At 50.5% G+C, this 14,826-nt stretch overlaps 1 protein-coding gene across 1 annotated transcript in view; it reads left to right on the top strand.

Moving 5' to 3' along the window:
- The window catches only part of HS3ST4 (heparan sulfate-glucosamine 3-sulfotransferase 4), a 402,056-nt gene extending 389,892 nt beyond the window's left edge, over positions 1-12,164 (top strand). Inside the window, exon 2 of the mRNA XM_025920115.2 lies at positions 10,128-12,164. Coding sequence (XP_025775900.2) covers positions 10,128-10,764 — 637 coding nt within the window. The 3' untranslated portion in view covers positions 10,765-12,164. The remainder of the gene's footprint in view (positions 1-10,127) is intronic.
- The last annotated feature ends 2,662 nt before the right edge of the window (positions 12,165-14,826 follow it).

Raw genomic sequence — 14,826 nt, 5'->3', positions numbered from 1 at the left:
AACCTTTCTATTTTTTTTTTTTTTTTTCAACGTTTATTTATTTTTGGGACAGAGAGAGACAGAGCATGAACGGGGGAGGAGCAGAGAGAGAGGGAGACACAGAATCGGAAACAGACTCCAGGCTCTGAGCCATCAGCCCAGAGCCTGATGCGGGGCTCGAACTCCCGGACCACGAGATCGTGACCTGGCTGAAGTCGGACGATTAACCGACTGCGCCACCCAGGCGCCCTGGGGCAACCTTTCTAAAAAGCAGGTTGACTGGTGATGACTCCATCACGAACTCTTTTTTTTTTTTTAATTTTTTTTTTTAACATTTATGTATTTTTTGAGAGACAGAGTGTGAGCAAGGGACGGGCAGAGAGAGAGAGGGAGACACAGAATCCGAAGCGGGCTCCAGGCTCCGGGCCGTCAGCACAAGAGCCCGATGCGGGGCTCGAACTCACGAACCGCGAGATCCTGACCTGAGCCGAAGTCGGACGCTTAACCGACTGAGCCACCCAGGCGCCCCCCCATCACGAACTCACTTTAAAGGACTGTTGAAGTCATAGTTGTTTTCTGTGCATGTGCGTTTTCTGAATCAAACCATGTGAACAAGGTGGTGGTCCGTTGATGCTAAAGATGGGCAGTGGCACAGGAAAAGTCAGCGACAGCAGGGAGAGAGAAAAGCAATGCCTATAAGTGGACTACGATGAGGCCCCGCCCCCAAAGTGGCCAAGTTCTGCCCAGCCATGAGTCATCCCAGATGCTTGGGCCACCTCAGGGTGGCAAGGAGAAGAAGGGTTCTAGTAACTAACTGGGATATATATGCCCAACCAAAGCTATTTGGTGCTCTAAGAGTGCGTTGTAGCTACACCTGTTTGAGCGGTGGGTTTCCGTGACTCCGCGTTGGCATTTACGTAGGGGTGCATATATTAGACGACCTGCGATGGTCCTACAGATCCAGAATTTGGACAGGGCTGTGGCCCCACACTCGCTCAACAAACCGATTTGTTTGCACCTAGTATGCGCTACATTACATCGGCGGCAATAAAAAGAAGGGACCCGTACGGATGCTTGCTCTGTTCCGGGATGCCTGGTACCTTTGCTCGTCAACGGACAGGAGATGTCGTCTCCGTTCGATGCATGGCGGAAGTGGGGGGTCAAAGACGTGAAACGAGTTGCTCAAAGGACGTGTCGTTCAGAGACAGCCCCGAGGTTGAACGCGTGGCCGCACACCTTGGTCGGGAGGAACGTGCATTTAGCAGAGCTTCCGAAGGAGGCGACGGCGGACGCTGGAATTCACGCGACCCTCCCCCAGTGATTCCCAGCCTAAAACTCACGGCCTTCTATGAATCCTCGGAGACAAGCACAGACCTCTGTAGACTATCTTATTTCAAAAAATACAAACTTCTTCAGGGCAAGGTCTTGCCCTTGGGTGTTTTCCCCCCCAGTCTAGCACAGTGCCAGACACACGGTAGTTGACGAATGAATGAACACATGCCTGAACAGTTTTCTCTCTTTTTGTTTTTGGCTAAGATTTGTTTCAGCATAGTTTGTGATCTCGGCCGTCTCCTGTGAGGAAACGCTGAGTAAGCAATTGTGTGTACTTGCAATACATAAACTATAAAATAATAAATTTATAATTACCTGGATAAGTCGGTTCTAAAACTTAGAGCTAGTGAAGGAAACATACATAGGATAAGAATTTGGAAATCCGTGAAGGGCGTGTGAGTGAAGGCACGGAACCCGCTGTGATAGGCTCGCATTTCTTCACCCTGCAGGGGGCAGTTGGGACACCTAGACACGTAAATCTTCCCCTGGGCTCCAGAGAAGATGATGTGAGCCCTGAATCTGCCCCGCCAGTTTCTGTTCGAGACCAGATCCGAGAACATGGACGTAAGGACCTTAATATTCCTCACGACCAGCTCCTCACTACTTAGGGAGTGATGACACCCTCGGATTCCTAAAAATTGGGGCTAACAATTGTGGAGCCCTCATTGTACTCATTTGGAAAAGCAAGAGCTGCCTCTGAAAAGCTGTGCATCATCCTGCTGTAGAACTAGAAACGGCCTGAAAGCGGCCTTCCATTTTTCCATCTGTCTTTGTCTTGTAGTGTGTCCCTGGCCACAGAACGACTTAGTCTACCCAGGGTCAACTTCTGATCGTTTGGGATAAGTTCCACCCCCACGTGGTTCATGACACTTTGGCGGCCCTCAGGAGAGAGTACGGGGCATGATTCTCCCAAATAACTCTCCTCTGAGAGCGGGATGTGTTCTCATATTCCTTCGCTTCCATTCTCTGGTTGCCGGCATCCACTGATAACCTAGGCGTTCACCTTGTTCGTTTGTGACGATATCTTCAGAAACGTGTCCCCTGGGACCCTGGGCTGCTCCACAGAGGGTGTCAGAGGTGGCTCTGTATAACGATCGGTAAAAGACTCCTGTTCAAACTCATCTTGCGGGTTTCAAGGCACGTTTCATTTGCATTAGAATACAAACCTTTCTTGAAACCCAAGGGCTGAGGGATGTTTGGTGGCGGTGGTTGGGGGTGAGGGTGAGGGTAGTGATGAGTTCCCCGCCTTTCCTTCCAGATGAGTCTCCCAAGGCAAAAACCGAACACAGGGTGATTTCTCCATAGGTCACCGTAATCCAGAAATCATCGATATATATCCAGCTCCCTCTGTTCTGAGACCCGTAACCCCACTCCCAAGGCCCTCAAGCTTAGCAGATGGCCCTGCTCTCCTGTCATTGGGAAGATCAAAGCGATCAGGAGGAAGTTCCTAAATATTGCCTGCCCTCATCCCACCCATGTCCCACCAAAGCTCAAGACCCTATCAGCTGTGGATGCCAGGGTCTCTCTGTGGCTATGGATGCCTAGTGGACCCTCATTTCTGCACTGGAGGCTGCCATCCGGTGCCCTCCCCCAGGCTCTAGCTCCACTCTGGACCTTCCTCTCCTTATCATATTGAAGAGCAGTGAGGACCACAGGTTCTGCTGGGTTCCAAATCCCAACCCTGCCACACCGGTGAGCTGTGTGACCTTAGTCGAGGCGTGCAACTTCTCTGAGCCCCAGTTGATTCATTGAGAACCATTGGGAATGAGGGGTGTCTACCCTCTCAGCCTACTTCGGTGGGACTCAGGCTCCTCCTGCCTCCATGACGTGTGTCTGACATAGACCTTCATAAACCTTCCCAGACCTGCCTGGGCACAAACTTTAAAACAAAAATGCCTGAGACCTGGGTTTGCTATTTTCTCCCACCGTGTGTCATTTACTTTTTTAATGTGTATTTATTTATTTTGAGAGAGAGAGAGAGAGAGAAGAAGGGGGAGAGAGAGAGAGAGAGAGAGAGAGAGAATCCCAAGCAAGCTCCACACCACAGAGCCCGACACAGGGCTCGAACTCCCGAACTGTGAGATGATGACCTGAGCTGAAACCCAGAGTCAGACACTTAACCGACTGAGCCACCCAGGCGCCCCGGCCATGTGCCATTTAAAACTGCAATGCTGGGGCGCCTGGGTGGCGCAGTCAGTTAAGCGTCCGACTTCAGCCAGGTCACGATCTCGCGGTCCGGGAGTTCGAGCCCCACGTTGGGCTCTGGGCTGATGGCTCAGAGCCTGGAGCCTGCTTCCGATTCTGTGTCTCCCTCTCTCTCTGCCCCTCCCCCGTTCATGCTCTGTCTCTCTCTGTCCCAAAAATAAATAAACGTTGAAAAAAAAATTAAAAAAAAAAAATAAAACTGCAATGCTTGGGGCGCCTGGGTGGCTCAGTCGGTGAAGCATCCGACTTCAGCTCAGGTCATGATCTCATGGTTCATGAGTTCGAGCTTTGCGTTGGGCTCCGTGCTGACAGCTCGGAGCCTGGAGCCCACTTCAGATTCTGTGTCTCCCTCTCTCTCTGCCCCTCCCCCACTCCTTCTCTCTCTCTCTCTCTCTCTCTCTCTCTCACAAAAATAACTAAAACATAAAAAATTAAAAAATAAATAAAACTGCAATGCTTTCCTCATTTACCCGCTCCCCCTGGTCACTTCAATTCCTTGTGTCTCTTCAAAGCCCGGTTCCTTCTTGCCTTTGGCCTCCTCCTCCTTCCTTTCTTCTTGTCTTTATTTCTCCTCTCCCTTCTAAGCTCCGTCATCCTCTGCGGCTTCTCTTCTGCCTCCATCCCCCCCCTCTACCCACACCTTCCCGCAAGGGCGTGTGGGAATGCAAGCCAGACTCGGCAGCAAAGGAGACGTCTGTCTGTCCACCGCGGAGATGTCCATCTGAACCACCGACCAAAAACGGGATAGTCAGACCTTTTCCTCAAAGAACTTACAGTCGTTTGAAGGCAGGTACCACGCATGCTTGAGCATCAGTTTATGCTCAACACCTGGTACGCGACAAGCACCAATTAATACTTGATGGGATTAATGAGAGGATTCGTCTTCACATAGCCCTTTCATCGTGCTGGTCCAAAGAGAAAAACCCCTTCCTAAATTTATTCAGCAAGTTAGTTGTTAAGTCTCAGCTGTAACTCAAGATCCCTGCTTTCTCCACTTCCATTTGGCCGATGGTCATATGGCCCCAGGGTATGCTGCTTTTCTTAGGGCTCTATATAAGAAACGTCCTTTTCAAATGCTTTGAATTTCCACCTTCAGCGATTCCAAGATTCCTGAAAATTTTTTTAATATTTTTTTAACGTTTTGTTTTTATTTTTGAGAGAGACAGAGCTGGAGTGGGGGAGGAGCAGAGAGAGAGACACACACACAGAATCCGAAGCAGGCTCCAGGCTCTGAGCTGTCAGCCCAGAGCCCGACCCAAGGCTCGAACTCACAAGCCATGAGATCGTGACCTGAGCCGAAGTCGGACGCCCAGCCGACTGAGCCACCTAGGTGCCTCTTGAATTTTGGGTTTAAAAAGCCCAGTAGGGGTGCCTGGGTGGCTCAGTCGGTAAAACATCTGACTCCTGATTTTGGCTCAGGTCACGATCTCATGGTCATGGGATCGAACCCCACGTCAGACTCCGTGCTGAAAGCCAGAGCCTGCTTGGGATTCTCTCTCTGTCTCTCTCTCTCTGTCTCTCCAAATAAATAAGTGGAACATTTTTGAAAAGCACAACGAACTTTCCAACAGAACTGGGCAAGGCAGGTCCTGCCTGTATGTCCTTGGACAGGGTTCCTTGTCACCCTGGCTCTCAACTGCCACATCTGTATAAACGGGCTCCGTAAAGCCCATGGTATCTGTGAGCTGTGGCCAGGAGAACGTGTGCAATTGTGCGGGGCTTGGCAAGCAGCAGGTGCTCGACTGACTTTCTAAGTGAATTCTCTTCCTCGACACGGGGGAAATGGCCCTACCTCATGCCCTTGCTCTAAGCACCGTTCTCTTGGGTTACAGTTCATCAGGAGGGCTCAGAAAATATTGCTAATTTATGCACCATTTGTTCCACCGGAAAATGCATTTGGGGAAATGTGAGCTGCCCACGTACCTCCAAATCAGGCAAGCCAAAGGCAAGCTGTGCCACTGACCCTTCCAGAGAGAATGGGCACTTTATATCTAACACGGGTGATTGCTTTCTCCCTCGGCGTTCATGATGGCATCCATTTGCTTCAATTGAGGAGGCCCCGGAGAGAGATATCACAAATTGAACGATGTAGCTTGATCTGGCAAGAATTTCTGGGGATTCTGGCCTGGGTTTGCCGCAACTCCCAGTGGTAAGCCAGTGACAGTCCACCTTTACGACATGTGTGATGAGTGTCATTTTTACATTCAGCTCGGCCACCCCCTGGCGGAGTGACCTTGGGCCAGTCCCGCAACCTTGCTGAGCCTCTGAAGTTCCGTTAAGCATTGTCGGGCAGCAACAAAGAGCTTGGGCTGTGGTGCGAGACAGAGCTGGGGTTGACTTCCAAGGCCACTTCTTGTGACTTCGGGCGAGCTAATCAATTTCACTGGGCCTCAGTTTCCTGCCCTAAGGGTAGTATCTTCTTAAGAGAGGTGTTTAAACATTAACAGCTAATGTATTCAGGGCCTTCAATGTGTAAGGGACCCTTTTAGATATTGACTTATTAAATCCTCATAAAAATCCCTCGGAGATGGATCTGAATAGTACGATGTCTGTTTCCCAGAGAGTGGATCGGAGACACAGGCCATTTGGGTTAAGTAACTGGCCCAGGGTCACGCAGCTAATAAGTGGATCCAAACTCAGAAAGTCCAGAGTCTATGGTCTTAACCAACTAGGCTGGAGAGGCCAATGCCTGGAGGCATTGCGAGGAGTGGATCCGGCATCCGACGTTGAATTTGGAGCAGAGAGCACAGCACAGGGTGGGCACTCCGTGAATGGTGCGTGGTAATTCTTGTTAGCATCGTCTCCCGCGTGGCCCCCGGGGCACGTATCCTGTAGCAAAGCGCCACCACCCCGGCGTGGGAGGCGGGGAGGGCGAGCGCGCTGGATGGTGGCTCATCAACATTTGGGGCTGTGAGAGCAGATGTGTGATCTTGCAGAACGATTCTCGCTTCAGGACTGTGTGTTGATGTTGATGTCGCGGCTGCTCTAAGCACCCCGGATACTGTTAACGAGCTGTTCCAAGCCCAGCTGCGGTGTTTTCTTACCAGATGGTCCACGCCGAAGTGCATGGTCTTTCAGACAGGGATGACACGGGTCTCACAGACGCCGAACCGCCACGCGTGGAAAACCTACCCAGGAGGGTCAGGCCCCCCAAACGGCGTCAGTTCCCCTCACGCCCAAGGATCATGCTTTCATCCGGACGTCCTTCGTGTGTCCGTCCGGCAACCACAAAGAGCTAGGGGGGCGGCTACCATATGTGGCGGGAACTGTGTTAGACGCGAGGGACACGAAGGGGAAAAAAACATTGCCCGCGGCTTTCAGGAACTGAGACTAGCCAGGAAGGGCCTGGGAACAAATCCTATTATGACAGTATTCTAAGCTCTCGATGCAGGCAGCTATCAAGGACTCTAGGAATGAAAGGGGTTTCATGAATGAAGGAATGAATGAATGAACATAACTGACTCAGCATCAGTTCTGAAAAGGGGAGATGACTACTTCCCGGATGGGGAACAGCTGCTGTGTATCTTCTTACTGGCAAAAAATCCTGGGTAGCCCATACCACACAGCTGTATCATGGCTTCATTGAGATGGTCTTACCATTGGGTGCCCAAATGCCAGGCGTCTCCCCAAACCACATGTTTTACTTCCTTTGTCACATGATCAAAGCCATTTAGGCTCCTCTGCCTTCTCCAGCACCCCTCCTCTCATTCCTCTTTGCACTGAGCCGAGCACACGCTCACTCCCCTACACACACTGGCTTGGAAGAGGGGTGCCATTTCATTCCAGATGCTTCAGATGAGGACTCGAGATCCACACACGTCTTGACAGACTGTAGCAATTAGCTGAAGTGCAGGAGATGAATTTGAAAGGGGCCCCATAAAAAGACAAACGCTGGGGTCTAAGAAGTGAATGGCAGAGGGCCAATGAGAAGGAAAACCTTGGCAACTGCTCCTGAGCTCACAGAAAAGGCCACAAAATCCATAGGCAACAATACATGGAGGAATTAAACATCTGGATGGGGCCATGTTGAAAATACCTATCTTCAAGTATTTTTTTGCATTAATAATGATTTAATATTTTCATAGTGTGACATGAGTTTCATACTAAGACAATGTCTCTGGGGGCACCTGGCTGGCTCAGTGGGTTGAGTGTCCAACCCTTGATCTCGGCTCAGGTCATGATCTCACGGTTTGTGGGTTTGAGCCCCACATCACACTCTGTCCTAACAGCACAGAGTCTGCTTGGGGTTCTCTTTCCCCCCTCTCTCTGCTTCCCTCTCTCTCTCTCTCTCTCTCTCTCTCATAAATAAATAAATAAATAAGTTACAAAGAGAAAGAATATCTCTCTCCAGTTGAAATAAAAGTAGGACATCAACACGTTCCTTAAACTCAGGCCGAACTCATTGTAGCTCCCTCGTGGGTCACCAGCCTCTGGGTCAGGGATGTGTGGTTGACGATAACTGGCTTGAGTCAAACTAGCCTTTTTCCCTAGACCTGTTCTTGAGCTCAGTTGTTCAGCTTTGCCGTGTGGTCAGATAGAAATGTTCTTTCCTTGTTTTTCTCTAATAATTGCCGTGTCAGTGGTCTTGTACCCCTGGTGTCAGTTATAACACTTCGTGGCCTTCACCGGGCACTATTCTAAGAAGTGATTTACCCTTGTTACGTCATGGGATCTTCATTACCATCCTAGAAGGGAGGGATGTGGGTGGTCGGAAACTCGGCAGTCCTGCACACTGGAGTCCCACAGGTTTTGTGCTCCGTGCCCTGCAACCCCCGACCCCCGCCCCCTTCCCCCCCCCCCCCGGCCTTATGAAACAGTTAAATGTGACGAGAGCCGAACAGGCACATGAAGACGTTCAAAATACCTTGGACAATATGTTAGTCCGGGACGAGCATGACTATGGCCAGGGCTGTTGGCTTTGACCCGGAAACTTCTGGCCGTCCAACCCTTGAGCGCTAACAACATCTGACTCTACGTGAATTTTCTGTACCAGGCAAGTTCCTCTTGCCTCCTAAAGGTGCTTGCCAAGAAAGCTCAAAACCCAGTAGCAATTAATTATTGACGGAGCATGTGAATTAGAGATAAAAGAAAAGTCGTTCTTTCTCTACACGCGCGATAGTAAATACATTTAATTATGGTAGGGGAAGCTAAGGGATCGTGGTCGGTATTAAGTTTTATTAGCTGAGACATTTAAAAGCATGTCCTCACAACAAAGAGGTCTTGTGTAATCCTAAATGTACCTCTTTGGTGCAGGGCTCAGAAGTGAATAGACTTAATGGAGTGGAGCACATTGTGGCAGATGGCCTGCTGTACCGACCGGTATAACAGGTTTATCATCAATTAACTTTGGTCTACATATGCCTATAGCAAATTGACTGTATAATAGGATCCTGAGCCTCTGTTATCATTGACAGGCCCGCCACCCTGGGATGGGGGGACAGAGAGCATCAACCTCCTCTGATGTCTTGAAGCTCTCACATGAGACAGGGCCACTCTGAAGGTGAACACGGAAGGAGGGGTGGGGTTTGGAGACACGACCTTGGGAAGGAAACCAAGAGACGTGGTGTGGGACCTGCCCCTGGCTCACTGGGCAAACCTCGGGAGCAAAGTTAAGAACTCCATTTGTGTGTCGTTTTACTCTGAACTTGAACTCCAGGTGAGCTTTCAGGGTTTTACAGAGGAAGGACGAGAGAGGGACGTGACTCACCTTGTGAAGGTCGCGAAGCCTGTCCGGTTCCCGGCCTCTGGGCTTCATTTCTTCCTTTCCCCCGCGACGCCTTTGGACTAGGTCAATTCTCGCCAAATGCTTTCCCGAAGGACCAGACAGTAAATATGCTTGGCTTTGTGTGTCAGTAAGACCCCGTTTGTGGGTCAGTAAGACCCACAGAAGTGGCCCCAGACAGTACATCAGGGGGTGAGCGCGGCTGTGTTCCAGAGAAGCTTTATTTATGAGCATTGGAATTTGAATTTCATATAATTTTCATGCCTCACAAAATGTTATTATTACTATGTTGGGTGTTTTCCAACCGTTGAGAGATGAAAAACCATTCCTCGCGGTGAGCCGTACGAAAACAAGGGGCAGGTGGTCGTTGACCAACCCTTGGGCTAGATCATCTTTGAGTTCTTGGTGCTCTCAGACCTTTTCCAAAAGCTGCTGTGACAACAGTAATATCCTTGACTTACTAAGCTCTCGCACGTGCCGGATTCTGTGCTAAATGCTTTACAAGTGTTATCTCCCTTAAGCCTTATACTACGGTGTGAGGTAAGTGCTGTCATTATCTCCATTTCAGAGATTATGTAAAACGAATACACAGAGAAATTAAGAGTGTGTCCCAGTTGAACAGCACTGGGTAAGAGATAGGGCAGCAGATTTAAACCCAGGTATGTGAGGTCCCCAAGAGTGAATTCGGAAGCCTTGTGCTGCCTTTTCTGATGATACTGTGATCAGAGTGGAGAGTGGGCACAGAGTTAGAAAAGAAGTCCCAGGGTTTGTCAGCGCATTTTGTTTTGTAGTTCTCGATCGGGCTCTGGCTGGCACACGTTTCGTGCAAAAAGTTAAAGTGTTTCTGGGTGGGAATTGACCCTCTCTTTCCTTTGCCTTCCTTTTCCAGAAATGTGATGCCTAAGACTTTGGATGGGCAGGTGACCATGGAGAAGACGCCGAGTTACTTTGTGACGAATGAGGCTCCCAAGCGTATCCACGCCATGGCCAAGGACATCAAGCTCATTGTGGTGGTGAGAAACCCCGTGACCAGGGCCATCTCCGACTACACCCAGACACTGTCCAAGAAACCCGAGATCCCCACCTTCGAGGTACTGGCCTTCAAAAACCGGACCCTAGGGCTGATCGACGCCTCCTGGAGCGCCATTCGAATAGGGATCTATGCTCTGCACCTGGAAAACTGGCTCCAATACTTCCCCCTCTCCCAAATCCTCTTTGTCAGTGGTGAGCGACTCATAGTGGACCCTGCCGGGGAAATGGCCAAAGTACAGGATTTTCTAGGCCTCAAGCGTGTGGTGACTGAAAAGCATTTCTATTTCAACAAAACCAAGGGGTTCCCTTGTCTCAAGAAGCCAGAAGACAGCGGTGCCCCCAGATGCTTAGGCAAGAGCAAAGGTCGGACTCATCCCCACATCGACCCAGATGTGATCCACAGACTGCAGAAATTCTACAGACCCTTCAACATGATGTTTTACCAAATGACTGGCCAAGATTTCCAGTGGGAACGGGAAGAGGGTGACAAATGAGGCTAAGGAAGCGGAGGGAAGGCTAGCGAATAGCTAAGCAGGCTCCTTACCTGAGTCCTGAATCCCCCCGGGGTCCACGGCCTCAGCCTCGCTGGAGTGCCAAGTCGATCCCCTCCTTTGTCCAGCCACGATCGCTTCCAGCGCTGTAGGTTTAGGCGAAGGGGTGGATCCCACGGCATCCTCACGGAGGCAACCGGGTTTGCCCGGGCGGCGGCATCTGGTTGACCAGATGGCCACCAGGAGCCACTGCTAATTCTTGTCTTCTGCTAATTAATGGAGTCTGAAGACAGGATAGATAGCTGTCAAGGTCAGAGACCGTGCCAGGAGCGTTTGGTTAAGTGATTAAAGAAAAGAAAGGAAGGTCTACTTTGGTCACTTGAGAAGCCTGAGTCCTAGCCCTGCATCTGGCACAGCCCTCTGCTGTATAAACCTTTGCTTTGGCACCTCTCCAGAATGCTCCTTGTGGCTGAGTACTCCAGGACTCCCAGGGAGCCAGGTCCTTTCTCTGAGGCGTCTCTAACCTTCTCCTTAGAGGTCTCATCCCACAACCCTGTGACTTCCCCCTTCCCCACCTTATGAAGGCGGAGGCATGCACGTTCCTCACCAGAAAAATAAAAATAAAAAAGCTGACACTCTTGGAAGGCTTCTTTCCAAGGGCCCTCTAGGAAGGGCTGGGTCTTTCTCTCTCCATGAGTGTCCCGGGCTGCGGAGGAGCTTAGCGCGGGCCCTCGTGATAGACTCGGGCCCGCGTGGCTGTTCTCGGAGCAGCATGATTGCCATTGAGTTCTGAGCCCTGGGGTTGAGACAGATAAGTGCTATTTCTGGGGTTGAAAAAAGAAGGCCAGACTTTTCGGTGGGCGGTCTTCATACGTGAAGACCCGTAGAACCGTGGTTCTAAGAAATGCTCTAAGAGTGGGCTCTGTCCCTTAGGGTCCCCAGAGGGGCGAGGACGAGAGAGTGGGCATGTCTTCTGTTAGGAGTAATCCTGAGCAACGCAACGAACAGGGGATCGGTCACCATGCTTCTGTTCGCCCCTCCACGTCCCGCCTCGCGGTCATCTGGTGCTTTATTTGCTCTCTGCAGAGATGGCACACACTGGGGCTCCCTCTGTGGAGGGCCGTCAGATCCCGTCTGTGGACGTGGGCGAGGGCGAGGGCTGTCTGTGGACAGCCCCCCACCAAGGGCTGCTGAACGAAGCGTCCCTTCCCATTACTTTGATTCGATGGAAACGCAGCACTTGACGTCAAGTCCTTGTTCACAGATCTCCCAAACCAGGACTGTTCTAGTAAATTTAAAAAGATGTATGAGTGGGGGGGAGCTAAGTCTGTTCGGCTGCTATGAAACTGTCATTTCTCCCGCTAAATGAAAACCGTGTTGTTATAAAGCTTAATGCAACCTGATTAACGGGCTCTCGGCTGGCGTGTTTGTATCAGTCACCTCCAACCCCCCCCCCGCCCCTCCCACTCTGGGACTGGCCCCTTCTCCGAGGTGGCCGGAAAGACCCAGATTTGAGAATCTGCCAGGGGAATCTGTCCACAGGGCTGGATAATTCTGGAAACGGCACAAGGGAAGGGACTCTGGAAAGGAGCTCGGCTGTCTCTAGCTTGACGGATCCTGGCCAGAAATGCACCGATAGGCTAGACTCAGAAACAACCTCGCAAATAACTTTTTGCCAGATGAGGAAGTGGTTATCGAGCGGAAGGCAACGTGTATACGTACCTTCACCGCCAGAGTAAGAGAAGATACAGATAAACACACGCACGTGCGTATAAACCCACCTCTTTGAAGGAAGCAAAGGCATGCTGCTGCCGAACAGTGCTTTCTGGGCTGGCTGGTTGGGGCCTTGATGTGTCAACAGAACAAAGAATGGGTCTAGCTGCCCATCGGGGGCAACCGTGGGGTTTCTGCAGGCCACAGCTTCCTGAGCCTCATTGCAGACTTCTTGGAGAACCAGGAGCTCCGGGGTGGAGCTCAGGAACCTGTTCTTTCAAGAACATTCTTTAAAAAAAAATTAATGTTTTATTTATTTTTGAGAGAGAGAGAGAGAGAGAGAGAGAGACAGCACCAGTGGGAGGGGCAGAGGGAGGGAGAGACAGAATCTGAAACAGGCTCCGGGCTCCGAGCCGTCAGCACAGACTTCGGACTTCAGCTCAGGCCATGATCTCGGGGTCCGTGAGTTCAAGCCCCGCGTCGGGCTCTGCACTGACAGCTGGGGGCCCGGAGCCTGCTTCGGATTCTGTGTCCCCCCCTCTCTCCCTGCCCCTCCCCCACTCACGCTCTGTCTCTCTCTGTCTCAGAAATAAATAAACGTTAAAAAAATTTTTTTTTTAAAAAAACAGGCCAGGGGCGCCTGGGTGGCGCAGTCGGTTAAGCGTCCGACTTCAGCCAGGTCACGATCTTACGGTCCGTGAGTTCGAGCCCTGCGTCAGGCTCTGGGCTGATGGCTCGGAGCCTGGAGCCTGTTTCGGATTCTGTGTCTCCCTCTCTCTCTGCCCCTCCCCCGTTCATGCTCTGTCTCTCTCTGTCCCAAAAATAAAATAAACGTTAAAAAAAAAAAAATAGGCCATACTCGGCTGGAAAATAAAAGTGGGGACCCCACCCCCACCACTTAAAGAACATAGACACTTGCGTATAGCAGCAGGGCTTACGTTCTCTGGAGGAATAGGGCAGGGGCCGAAGCCTTGAGAGCTTGAAGGTTTTTATTTTAAGGATCTGTCTGGCGATACGGTTGAAAGCTCACGGTTTGGAAAAGGAAGGCAACGTTGACATGTTTAAGTTCTATTTTCTGCAGTGTCTACTCTGGCTTGATCCTCGTGACTCCGGGAGTGAGCCAGGAAGCCATGTCCCCTTCTGCAGGGGGAGAAACTTGACCAAGGAATTCCTTCCTCTCCAGGAAAGTAAAGTCAGCCTGCTAAGATAAGAGTCAGGTTAATCATACTTCCGCCCTATTTAAACGTGAGCATTGCAACTCACGGAAGATTGAATTTTGTATTTGATTTCAATTAGCAAAGCATAAATTATATTTAATCTTCGCTTCTGCTCTTCTCCCTCGAATGGAGGGTTCACACCTCTGGAAAGGCTGCCGCTTGTGGCTCAGAGCTGAGAAGAGGAGAATTCTGCCTCCCAGCAGCACAGCTGTCATTGCTCCCGTGTTCCTTGCTTTTGGCCACTATTGTTCTGTACGTGAAACGTAGGAGAGCCTTGGCCTTGCCCCTTAGACCCACCGGCTCGAAACACAGCAGCGACAAGGGCAAAAGCATTCAGCGGTCCCTTTATCTTTCTTTCAACTGTATACGAAAGCCACGACTTCTGTTTGTCCCGTTTCTTATCCTTCCTGCTCCTTCCCATTTGACCACCCTCAGCCCCCTTACTGTCCAGAGAAAACTTCTGCCTCTCTGCTGTTGGAAGAGCGGTGGCTGGGTTCTATCCTTGCCTCTGTCGGTGTCTTGGCCATCTAAACCTTAGTTGTCCTGTCTCTAAAATGGGTATATTTAATCCCTACCCCACCTACCCCTCAGTGCTTCTGGGATAACCAAAATGAATTAATAGATGGAGGGTATTTGGAAAGAATGAAGAGCTTCAGTGACACAGTGGATAGTGAGGACCATGGTAACGTTAGTGGTGATGATGGTGGTAATGGTGATGATAAAGTTGAAGGAGGAAGACAAGGGAAGAGGTTCTCAATACCCCTTCCAGAACGATATGTCTTTATAGAGTGCCAAGGCTATATCTTTACTCATATTGGACAGTTATGAGAATGTCAAGAGAAGGGAGCCCGCATTGATCTTGCTCAAAGCTCAGGCCAATAGAAAAGCCCTCCATAACACAGGACTGGCTAGATTTCAGGCATTCACACGCAAACCATCTTCCTCTTGGCCAAGACCCTCCTCTCACCCCCTACACAGACAAAGTCTCCTCACAGTGGCCTTTCCCTTGTTCCACACTCAAGGTTCTTTTAGATACAACAGGGCACCAAGGCTCCTCCAACAGGGCCAAACAGATCCCCTTGGGATGAACACGGGAGTGACGTTTTCAAACTTCTGGGCTGTGAATTCCGGGCTT

This window comes from Puma concolor, chromosome E3, assembly GCF_028749965.1.
Source record: "Puma concolor isolate L17-30 chromosome E3, mPumCon1.1.hap2, whole genome shotgun sequence".
NCBI classification, from domain to species: Eukaryota; Metazoa; Chordata; class Mammalia; order Carnivora; family Felidae; genus Puma; species Puma concolor.
The sequence above is the reverse complement of the archived record's forward strand: the minus strand, read 5'-3'. Positions and strand labels throughout refer to the sequence as shown.